A 12584-nucleotide genomic window follows, 5' to 3' on the forward strand; every position below is an offset into this window, starting at 1 on the left:
CCGTCATTTGTCTCCACTTTATGTTGCACCTCTTGAGCCGGGTCGTAACATAAATGGGGGCTCGTCTGGGACAATTTTTTGACCTTTTTTGTGGAGACTGAATGCTGGAGTTCTTCTTTTTTCCTTAGGGTGAGAATTGGGATTATTCGAAGCTTAATTAGCAGTTGATCTTTTTTTCTTGGACGTTAGTAGAGTCAAGCTAATGTTGCCATGTGAGGTGAATTTGTATGTTTTAGAACTTCCCTGGTGTAGAAAGCCTCCGGGTGTTGGTGTAACTATCACCACTTTATTATTTTTTGTGCAGTAACCCTGGGGTGGCTCCTGGGGTGGCTCCTGGGGTGGCCCCTGGCGTGGCCCCTGGCGTGGCCGGGAAAGCCGACGAAAACTAGCTGAGGTCTAGTTATTTAGGCCTTGTTAGGTAGAGAGCAAACCAGGGAATTTCTGGAACAGGTTAAATGTGAGCAAGAACCTCTAATTATGTGGTGGCATGTGGTAGAATTCGGTGGTCTTCGTTTTCACAGTATTAGTCTGGACGTGATATTTTGGATGAGCTGACTGGAGGAATACAGGTGCTTTGTTTTTGTGTGACCTTTAGTTTTGTAGGGAAGTCGGCCCAATTTTGGTGGCTACCACTGTGATGTTACTAGCTGGGTGAAGGCAGTAACTTTGTGTGGTGTGGTGCCACATTCGTTGTGGATGTGACTTTTCCATGTGTTTGGTCACTTGGATTCATTGACTTCAATTTGCGTGTGTGTGACCATAGGCTGTGGTGAGGACAGTTCACTGTTGTTGCTAACCTTTGTCCAAGGTAGTAACTTGGGTTAAGTAAACGTTTGGTTTGGCTGTTCTCTATGTTGTGTGGGTCACAACACGTTTTGTATCTGGTGTCAATGTTGTGTTATGTGTAAAGGCATCAATTTTTGCACGTCTTGGGAGATGGGGTCTGATCGCAGAGGGGCTTTGTTCATTTTCAGGGCTCCTGGAGGATCCCTTTTGAGGGTGGTGTTACGCCCCTCTGCTTCCTCCATTGGCTGTGCAAGTCTTTGGGTTGTGCTTAATCATCTTAACCAGCCACACCTGAGAAGGCGAAATAAAGGGCCTTGTTGAAAGAGCCCAGGGGATCATTTTCAGCTGCTGAGGCTCGCTATGTCAGACCTGCACCGTGTGCCCCGCAAGGTCAATAACCTCATCCTGGATTATTACAATAACTTCCAGATGAGACTCACTTCTGGGTGGATAACATCAGACTGGCATCGACTCGAGAAGGGAATTGTAACTGGCTGCAGCATCTCCTCCATCCATTTCACCACTTGCCATGAATATAGTGGTCAAATCAGCAGAGATGGAGCAACTAGAGCCATTACCGACTTCTGGTGTATGGTAACCCCTAATCGGAGCCTTCACAGATGACCTGACAGTCACCACAACATCAATCCTACTCAGCAGGTGGATATTACAAGGGCTGAAGAAGCTCGTTTCATGGGTGAGGATGAGTTTCAAACCATAGAAATCCAGATCCCTGTCAGCTGCCATCCAGAAGGCCTGTAGAGACCCTCAAAACAGGCTGACAAAAGTAGACTAATCTGGGCTTTCTGACCAGTTCTAAGTGTTGGTGTACCAGCATGCCATCCTACCCAGGATACTGAGGTTGTTGCTACTGTTTGACATCTCAGTGTGAACTGTGGAGGCCTTGGAGAAGAAGATTTGCAGCTATCTGTGAAGGTGGCTCGGCCTGACAAGGAGCTTAAACAGTGCTGTGCGGTATGACCAAATCAACACCCTACAACTCCTCTTCTGAGGCCTTACAGAATAGTTTGTGGTGACATGATTGAGGGACTCCATGGAGTGTAGAGACTCCGATAATTCAAAAATATCTGCTGTTGGGAAGGAGGTCTGCACTGGGAGGAAGTGAAGTGCTTCTAGAGAGCTACAGGTGGTAGAGTCATGACTAAAATCAACCCTGGCTGGGTCTCCTGGAAGATGAAGGATTGTTGAATGGGCCTAGAAGGCTGAGGAGCTTCTCTATGAAGAAAAAATAATAGAATGGAAAGTTACAAAAGAACTTGATAAACGTTAACAGCGAGACACAAAACCTTGTTTTTCAATCAGCCACTTTTATTACTCGTCAGTATTTGTCAAAGATGCGTCAGAAGTGATGCTCTGTGGTGAAATCATTGACGTCATCATAGTCATCATCCAATCCCTGGCCAGCTTTGGAGGGTGGGGTCATCAGGTGATAAAGAAAATGAAGATAATTTGTCAAAACGTAAAGACTTCAGAAAACTGTCATTGACTGGTTGATCAGTTGATGTTACCTGTTCGTCTGTGTCGACATAAAGACACCATGAGGAGAGTGGAGATGAAGTATGGACAGAACACCACAAGGTGGTAGATCAGACAAAAGACAAGGTGGTGGGAGGATTTTGGAGAGGGTGTGGCCCCAGCACTGGTAGGCGGAGGGGTCTTAAGTGTGGGCAGAGTTGTGGTTACAGGTGGGGGCTTAGATATGGGCGAAGCTGTGGTTGCAGGTTTCTCTGTAGAGAGAATCTCACCTGGTCAGGTGAACATGTGGATGAAATAAGAGCTGAAATCAAAGTGAAGCTCCTCACCTGTGACAGTGATCCAGCTGGATGGAGACTCTCCATGACTTATGATGTGACACTTGTAGAGGCCTTCATCAGACCTGGTAACATGGTGGATGGTCATGTGACCTGTAGACTCAGTCCTGATCAAGGAGCCATCTTTATAGAAAGCAGCTGAGAGGATGGAGGGAGTGGTCTTTGTTTTACAGAGCAGAGTGACGTCATCTCCCTCCATCACAGGGAGGACAGGACTCTGCAGGATCACTGGTCCACCTCAACACAGAGACAAACTACAGCATTTCATCCATTTCCACACAGCATCATCAATACTAACTCCACAGTCTGAGCTTACCAGAGACAGTGAGGTTGATGCTGTTACTGGTTGCTCCCTCTCCGGACTCACACCAGTAAACTCCACTGTCTAATGGGACAATATAGCTGATGGTACAGGAAGAACCAGCTGCTTCTCCCCAGTCAGCTCCACACTGAGTCCTCTGTCCTGTGGTGGTGTTTCTCCTCAGAGTCCAACCAGCAGAGCTGTCGTCCTCCTCACAGCTCAGAGACACAAAGTCTCTTTTAAAGAACTGAGGGCTGCTGGGACTCACAGTCAGACGAGCTGGGAGGGTTCAGATGAAACAACAGTGATCCTTTACATTTCTGTCCTCATTAAATAACCTCTAGAGTTCCACATATCATAAACTAACTACGTTTCCAACAGTAAAAATGAAATCTTTAACATGAGAGCAGAGGATGTTATGGAAGATAACACTTTTTACAGTGTATTGGCTCAGACAGACAGCCAGAGATTCATCTTTTACAGCGTAGAGAGCAGGAAGCAGAGAGAAGCAGAGGCTGCAGCTGCATTAGCGTTGCAAGAAGATACATCCAGCGTTGAGCGTCCAGAGACTGAAGACCAAACAGAGACTGATGGTTCCTTTGATCAAATTTCTCTCAGATGTGAAAAGAAACTAAATCATTTCAGTTTCCATTAACTTCAGCACGAGCTTGTGTATGTTTGCCTTACACTTCATGAAAGCTTTACTCCTCACTGAGTGAATAACAGTAGTTTAGGCTAAAAAAGTAACAGCTACAGTCTAGATTGGTGACACACAGCAACTCAGGCAAGACACGTTGAACATGTAGACAGTTTAACAACGACTGTGTGAGCAGGAAACTCAGCTTCCTCTGTCTTTCTAGCACAGAGGAAGTTATGGCTTCAATTGGCTCCAACTAGCATCAACACAGACTGAATATCCACATAAAAAGTGGTGAAGTGTCCCTTTAAGGCAGCTGGTCGCTGGACTCACTCTCACACAGTTAAGACACAGAGTTTTGATGGCGTTTCTTGGACAGACTCAGTGACGGTCAGACTGTAACAGAGGAAGTTGACTAACCTTGGTTTGTTGTGCAGCACAGCAGAGAGCCCAGAACTAAAGAGAAAGCACACTTTGAGCTTTAATGACTGTTCTGCTGTGGGAAGCAGCAGTGATCGTCTCTCAACGTTTAGACACCAACACACATCCAGCAGATCAGACTCACCCAGCAGCCTCTGGACAGATGTTCCCTTCATTCTGCAGCTGACTGAAATGAGACCAGCAGCAGTTCAACAGGTGCCAAAAGCCCCTGACTTCCTGTTTACTTGACAGTTGAAACCCACAGATGAAACCACATGATCGCGTGGCATCAAAACACAAAGAGAAAAGACCTTTGACTTCATTAGATCTGCATTAGTTTGATACAGACATCTTGTTTCACATAGTGACGATGTGTTCATAGATGACGCTGCAGCCCTGATGAGTTCAGGTAGTTTTCCACTTTTAATGTTTCTCCTTCATTTTCACTCCAGCAGTGGTTGTAGTGTCGATGCAGCCAGCAGGTGGCAGCACATTGACACAGCTGTACCTGAAGCTCAGAGTGTCAGCCTGTTTTCTGCATCCAAACACAGATATTCACTCCATCATGATGTGTCTGATCCACATGTCTGTGTGTCTGCGCTGACAGGAATAAATGACAGGAATAAATGACAGGAATGAATAATGCTTTGATGTACATACTCTGTTGCAGTATATACAGATGTTTATTGGTTTTTGCAAGAAGAGGTGAGTGTAGGACATGCACACATGAGGAACTAGGAACCAGGAACCAGGAACCAGGCAGAATGAAATACTGAAGTCACTTTAATGTAAAAGCTTTCAACAGGAACCGAAGGTGCTGCAGAGATAAGGAACGACAAATCAGGTCCAATTAATAATATCATCAAGTGGTCAGAAGACACAAGAGGCCAGGACGATAAAAACCAAGAAACGCCAAAAGTCTTCAAGGAAAACCTACAGGAAAACCAGAGAAAGAAAACTGAAGATGACAAAACTGCAGGACAACCACGTGGACCATGAGACAAAAAGACGAGAGGTATCACTGTATACACACAGAGTCCATTAGGAAACAGGACATAGGTGGAAACAATGAGGGTGGAGCAAACAATCATAGAAGCAGGAGTTACTGTTTCCTTGCATTTAGTGATTCAGACATACAAGCTAGCTTATGTGGGTGGAGAAGTCCAAGTACCCGTGGTGATCATCGTCTTGCATGTTGTAGGGACTTGTGGGGGAGAAAAGACAACAAGTCCTCCAACTTATACGACCACAGAGGTCGTTTGTACATGCACTGGAAAACGACCCACTGGGTCGTTTTCCTTTCTTGCACTAGCGCTCCTACCGGTAACAGGAGAGTACTGCGGGGATTAATCCACTACATCGGTATGTCATAGTTGGACGAATTAAGGTAAGTACAGCAAATGTGTTTAATTAACATTTGAGAACAATATAACATGTTGTCAGCTCGTTTTAATGTTGATTCGCCTTCTAGTATACTATCTAGAATTACTACGGGGGATAATTAACGTTATAAGAGCTAACGTTAAATTAAAACAACTAGCCAAAAGTTATTTTTTTAAAGGTAGCTAGCTAGCTAGCTATCATGATAACAGTTACGTACATATGACTTTTAGAAGACGTCAGGACATGCACAGGTGAATATCATGTTTGTAACCAAAAGCTAAAGCTAAATAAAGTTGTTTAAAAAGTGAAAACCTGGAATGGAAAAGGACAGACAGATAAGACAGGTGTCCATTGGTGTCTGTAAGCACAGCAAATGCTATTATCATACTTTACATACTTAATTTACCAATCACAGTATCTATTGTTCTGAAGAGAAAGCGTGTGTTGAAGTAGTTAAGTAATATATTAATATATAACTGCCCTATGTCTGAAATCAGGCATGGTCCCTGAGAACCTGAGGCCCTCTGACAGGTCAGAGTGATCATTGGATCATTTAAAAGTGTGAAGTAGTACACAATGTACATACTAGATTGTGTACTACATGCATACTGTGTTACATAATGCACCTTTTTATCTAACTTGGCTACACTAATTTATCGCGTCATCTTCAAATACAGGCTGTTGCATACATAGCCAGGTATTATGATTACAAAATATCTGCATACCTGAGGAATGTGTCGTTGTACATTTTCCAATAATCTTAAAGCAATTTAACAGTAATACTTAATTCTGTCTATCTGTCTGTCTTGCAGTGGGACAAAGTGGAAAAACTCCTGGGAGCCAAAAGACAACATTCAAAGGTAACATCCTGAAATAGACTGTTACTGTGTCATAGTGATTTTGTTATTGTTGCTGTGTTGTATGCCAGTTATGGAGACTGACAGTTATTATATATTCTTTGATATAACTGCTTTATGATCTGTTTTGCTTGATCTTTGAGGAGACAGGCTACATGAATTCATTCATTCATTCATCTTCTGTAACCGCTTATTCCTGTTAAGGGTCGCAGGGTCTGCTGGAGCCTATCCCAGCTGTCATCGGGCGAGAGGCGGGGTACACCCTGGACAGGTCGCCAGTCTATCGCAGGGCTAACATAGAGAGACAGACAACCATTCACACTCACGTGCACACCTACGACCAATTAGAATCACCAATGAACCTAACCAGCATGTCTCTGGACGGCGGGAAGAAGCGGGAGAACCCGGAGAGAACCCACGCAGACACAGGGAGAACATGCAAACTCCACACAGAAAGGAACCAGTCGGCCCATGGATTCGAACCTGTGACCTTCTCGCTGTGAAGCATCAGTGCTAACCACCCTGGCTACATGAATGATAAATGTTAATGTCTGGTAATGTTTTAAAATAAAATACCTGCCACCTGTCTCTGTCTGTGTTCATTTCCATTCAATTCAGTTTCACGATTGTTTACAGTTTATAAATTAGCAGCCTGAATAGGTTTGTTTTCACTAAAAAAGGGTGAGGGGTTAACAGACAACTTCATCCAATCACACCTATTAAAGTAGCTTAGCCAGCATAAAAGACAAGCCCATGTCATCGAGAAGTACATTCTTACCCATCAGCTGAATTTGTGTGCTTATATTGCTTGTTAATTACTCAGAATTGATTTAGTTTTGATTAACATTTATTGTTAAAGGCATAAGCTGTGAACCAGTAGTTACACTATATGTGAGGATAGAAGTTACAATATTCTGAAATCAAGGAATGCCCCTGTTGCATATCCTCATTAGTGTTTTGTTGAGATGCTGTTTTTTCATTAAAAACACACAGATGTCAGAAATGACCTATTGGACATCATAACAACGGTATGTGTAACTGATTTACTCAAATAACTGTTGTGATGTTAGTTTACACACAGGTTCAAAATGTCTGGTGGAATTAATTGGCAAAAACAAATGAGCAGATACAATATAAATTACTAATTCAGTTGTAAATCTGTCAGATATGATTACCTTACATGATTTTTTCTCATTGTTAAAAAAAAATCCTTATTTCATGGGCTGAGCCCTCAAAAGGCTCTCTGAATCTAAGCCTGGGCACAGCTGTGTTCATGAAATGTGAAGATCCATACTTTGTTGTAGGACTATAATAAAGATATTGTTGGAAAGGTCTCAACGTGGGGAATAACATATGTTAGTTTAGGGGTTGTAACTGACTCCTTCTTTGAACTATTGACCTTTGAACCCTGACTTCTGAGAATTTTTGAAGGCTTGTAATTCTGCATCAGAAGGGGCTATAGACATGGGACAAAGTGCTGTAGAAAGCTTATGAACTCTGCCTTTTGTGCCTGTGTGACTATACCTAGTGGATATAGACAGAAAGTGGGAGCGCTGTCCAAAATGGTATCTTTTCACCCACTTGACAATTATATGCTTAAATTCTGGTAAGAAATGTGTTTCCCACACCCTTAAACCCCCGGCTATGTATTCATTTTATTATTTATAACCTCCTATTCAAGGAAATCACTAATCGTGGTAGAAACTACAAATCCCTTGAGCTGCGACATATAGCTTGATACCAAGTCACGTGATATTTGTAGTTTTTTCAGTTTTCAAACATATATGTTAAAATATGGTTGTAAAAAGATATATATACTGATTACATCGAATATCTAGTATTGCCGAACTAGCGATGACATTGCTTTAAGTCGATATATGTAAAGAAAAAGTAAAGAGAGTTTATTTAGGATGTGTTTAGAACCGCGCAATATAGATTTACGCCAAACAGCATTGCAGTTTGGTTCTCCCGCTTCAGTAGGCAGGGTTTGGATTGGTTTATCTGCTGAACACATGAAATATTTACTACAGCCGAACTTGTAACGGCAGTGATTATAGTTGCTTCAAGTTAAGAAATGACACACAACACTGCATTTGAGTCGGTTATTTGAAAATATTATGAAGCTTTGCTGTAGTTTGGTTGAGCGGCAGAAACCGAACGCAGCCAATCCACGGCAGACAGCTATAGACAGGAATCGAATGAGTCCAACTACGTCACTAGGCTTTCTCCCGACCTCATAAGATTCTTTTAATAATACTGTTCAAAATGCACCAGGTTTAACGAATGCATTGAGTAATACGGCATTACTAGCATTCACTTTGAGGATGTGGGTAGTATTTTTACACTAATCGGCTCGTTTTCTACCCCGGGATGACGACGGAGGTTGACCGGCGGATCACATCAGGAGGCCGGCCGTTCGTCTCTGAGATGACCCGCCGCCCCCGGTATCACAGGTGGCGCTTCACTTCTCCGAAAACATCGGAGCAAACTTCCAACCAGGCGTTATTTGGATAAACTGATCACATATTGGGGATCTACACCGTTGCTTTCTAGCATGAAAAAATATTAAAACTTAATAAAGTGACGTATTAACGGCCATAGAGCGGGAATTAAAAAAGCTTTTAGCCTGCTTATTACGATGCCGCTAGAGGGCACTAGCGCAGCTAGTCACCCCCAAACGTAACACTGGGTCGTAATTTGGGTGCAGGAAAAACGACACCTGTGGTCGTTCTGTAGAGGAGGACAGTCTGAGAAAAGATATTATTATAAAAGCAGAATTAAGTACACAGAAATGAGCCGGTTAAACGGAGTAAGCTATTTAAAAAAGATGTGTTTTCACTCTTGAAGACTTTGTTTTGAATGTAAGGAGGGAGAATGTTTCAAAGACGTGGACCTGAGCGACTGAATGTTCTAGAACCCATGGTAGACAGTCAGGCAGGTGGTGCAAGGAGGATCTGAGAGTATGTGAGGGTTCGTATAGTTGGAGAAGTTCAGGTAGATATGATGGAGCTTGGTTGTGAAGGGCCTTGAAGGTAAGTAGCAGAATCTCGTATTCAATGCGGGCTCTCATTGGAAGCCAGTGGAGCTGCTGAAGAACTGGAGTGATGTGGTCCATGGAGGGAGTTTGGGTGATGAAGTTTGTGGAGGCATTTGAACGGTTAACCAAAAAGAACAGAGTTACAGTAGTCGATGTGTGAGGAGACAAGAACGTGGACAAGAATGAAGGTGGTGTTCCTTGCTGGTGAAGTTGGTGAAGTCGATTAATGTTGCGGAGGAGAAAGTAAGCGGACCGAGTCAGGTTGTTGATGTGGGTTACCAGAGATAGAGTGAGACTCTTAACCTGAGGGGAGGGATGTACAGTGGAGTTATCAATGTCTAATGAGAAACTGTTAACTTTTGCTAGAGTGGACTTAGAACCAACGAGGACGACTTCTGCCTTCATTGCTGTTCATTTGGGAGAAGTTGCAAGAGAACCAGGATTTAATTTCTCTTAAACAGTCTGAAAGGGCAGGGGGTGAGTTGTTGTTGAGTTTCAGTTGGTCGTCGTGTAAACCGGACCTGACTCCAGAGATGTGATTGTCTGCCGTCTGACCACGTCACCTCTTTGTTTTATCTCCAACAGTTTAAATGTATTCATTTGCAACAATGGTGTGTGATCCATGTGAGTGGTGTATACAATTAACAAATGGAAACTGTAAATCCAGTTCACTTGTCTGCTTTCAATTGACCCCAGGCGACAGTGGCTACCCACTTAAGAGCCGGCTGATGACCCCTCTCACCAACCCTCAGACTGACCAAGAGTGGAGGTACAATGACCTCCATTCCCACACTCGGTCAGTCGTTGAGAGGACAATCGGTCTGCTGAAAGGACGGTGGCACTGCCTGGACGGGACTGGGGGTATGCTGCTGTACAGTCCCGACAAGGTCTGATGGCTTGCGGCGTCCTCCACAATGTGGCACGCCATACCACTGCCAGAGCAGCATATCCCCCCACCAGACGAACCAGAAGCTGGACCCATCAATGTCCATCCTACCCAGGAGGCCATTTGCGCCCGGCAACATTTGATTTCAACCATATAAAAAAGGCAAGGACGCAGAATTCACTTATTCACCAATGTATTTAATGACTCACTGATATTTGTGAGGATGCCTATTAACTGATCTAGGCGATCATTTGTGTCGCCTATTGCTCTGACTATCTCCTGATGTGACTTCACCACAGCACGGTTGAGGACACAGCCGGTCGGGCAGACGGCATCAGCACCATCCAGTGGTTGCGGCGCACTGGTGCCGGGGACGCCGGGGATGGTGGAGGGATCCTCTGAATCCTTTCCTGTTTTAAAATAATAAATAATGGTAATAATAAATGAGTGATTAAACATGAGTTAAAGTCTTTGATATCGTCTTTGATATGCTGGCATGTTCAAATTTAAATTCAAAGGATTTATTCCAAAGCAAATAATACCATACATACAGTATTTACACATGAACCTCTATCTTATAGGTCTGAGAGCAGGCTACTGTATGACTAGTATGAACACAGTTAAATATGATTTATGGGCTGTACAGGGCGGGGTCGGGTACTCCAACATATGCGCTCAATTCCACGTTGATTGGGATGTACAAAGCAAATGTGCTTGGATTCAGGAGTACGCACAGATTCATACATCTGGGGCCTCATGTACAAAGACATGCGTGGATTTCCTACTGAAACGTGGCGCACGCTCAAATCTAGAAGCACATTTCCTTTGTACATCCCAATCAAGTGCACATGTTGTACCTGACACCCTCCCTGTCTACGTCGCTTTTAAATATGCAAACTATATTTAAATTGACCCTGCACCTGAGATTCCCCTCTCTGCATGATCAGAAAATGAAAACATAAGAATGAGTAAGACCGATAAAACAAGAACTTCACAGAAAGCGAATTGGAGATGCTACTCACTGGAGTGCAGGTACGCAAAAATGTTCGCTTTGGCAGGTGTCCTCCACGCGCCACAATGTTGGTAACTTGCATTTGCGCATCACATATGATCTGTACATTGATCGAATGAAAATGTTTGCTGTTGACATTTACAAATTCATCATGTGATGGTCCTTTTATATCAATGTGTGTGCAGTCCATAGCTCTGATTACATTAGGAAAATGTAATCGTCTCTTGCTGTAAATTGCAATTTAATGTTGACCTGTTCAAATGCATTGTGGGAATTTGATATACATGGCTGACATGAGGATAATTCAGTCCCACACGGCTGGCATGGCTCTGCTCAGGGTCGACCGGCACATTCACGATTGGTCGGACTAATTGTTTTCACATTTGTGATTTATGTGTCGCCTAAGGATCAACATCTATAGAAGCCAGCGTACGCCAGCCATGTCGTTGGCGTGAGGCATGGTAAGTTCACGGACATTTCACTCTTGATACATCTCTAAATATTTCCGTGAACAAGTACGTACGGAATGTTTTTGTACACGAGGCCTATTCTGCCCTCGCCGGAATGAAGCTGACTTCTGGCTTGGCAGACAGCTAAACAGTTTCTCAAGAAAAACACTGTAGAGTCTTCAAGAAGGTTTTGGTGCTTTACTTAAAGAAGAACTGTGAAACTGGAATACAAAACATAGAAAAAAGCAAATGGTATATCATACTTCGTTTTTGTCTGTATCTAATACATTCAGAAATACGACATACATAAATATAAATCAAATTATTATTTACTCCATACAACAAAAATGGTAAATAACTAGCGATTAAGTCGATGCTAACATAATATGGTAAATCCGATTCACGGGCTAGCGCATTAGCATCGGTAGCGCTATTAACTTTTACACACAAACAATAAACTAAACCAGGACATCGTAACAGGTAAGTCAGACAGGTAATTCATATATATTCACATATTTACTCACAGACTTATATCCTTTCAAGGTACAGTAGAAGAAAAATGGACCGTGTTTGGAGGTAACAGCTTCGTTGGGTCACTCGAGAGGAAGTACCGCATACCTGTACGGACCAACTGTGCGTCAGCCTAATCAATCCCCCTTCCTCTTAAAGGGGCAGCACAAGGCCCCTGGATATGTTTGGACATAGGCCTACCTTGTTTCCTGGATTTCAACGTTTTAGTAGGAAATCCACACAAGTCTTTGTACATGAGGCCCCTGGTCAGGTGAACATGTGGATGAAATAAGAGTTGAAATCAAAGTGAAGCTCCTCACCTGTGACAGTGATCCAGCTGGATGGAGACTCTCCATGACTGATGATGTGACACTTGTAGAGGCCTTCATCAGACCTGGTAACATGGTGGATGGTCATGTGACCTGTAGACTCAGCCCTGATCAAGGAGCCATCTTTATAGAAACCAGCTGAGAG

The 12584-nt window shown here is 43.3% G+C and overlaps 1 protein-coding gene across 1 annotated transcript; it reads right to left on the bottom strand.

The window, feature by feature from the left end:
* Positions 1–464: 464 nt before the first annotated feature.
* Positions 465–4152, bottom strand: LOC311486104 (low affinity immunoglobulin gamma Fc region receptor III-like; the record flags this gene model as incomplete). The annotated part of the gene is made up of 6 exons (XM_084541867.1): positions 465–2211; positions 2316–2534; positions 2610–2855; positions 2935–3198; positions 3977–4012; positions 4122–4152. 6 exons carry the CDS (start codon positions 4150–4152, stop codon positions 2147–2149), a joined length of 861 nt encoding a protein of 286 aa, XP_084397993.1. The 3' UTR covers positions 465–2146.
* Between the last annotated feature and the right edge of the window lie 8432 nt (positions 4153–12584).

Source organism: Chelon labrosus (assembly GCF_963514085.1).
Source record: "Chelon labrosus genome assembly, chromosome: 1".
In the NCBI taxonomy this organism is placed as follows: Eukaryota; Metazoa; Chordata; class Actinopteri; order Mugiliformes; family Mugilidae; genus Chelon; species Chelon labrosus.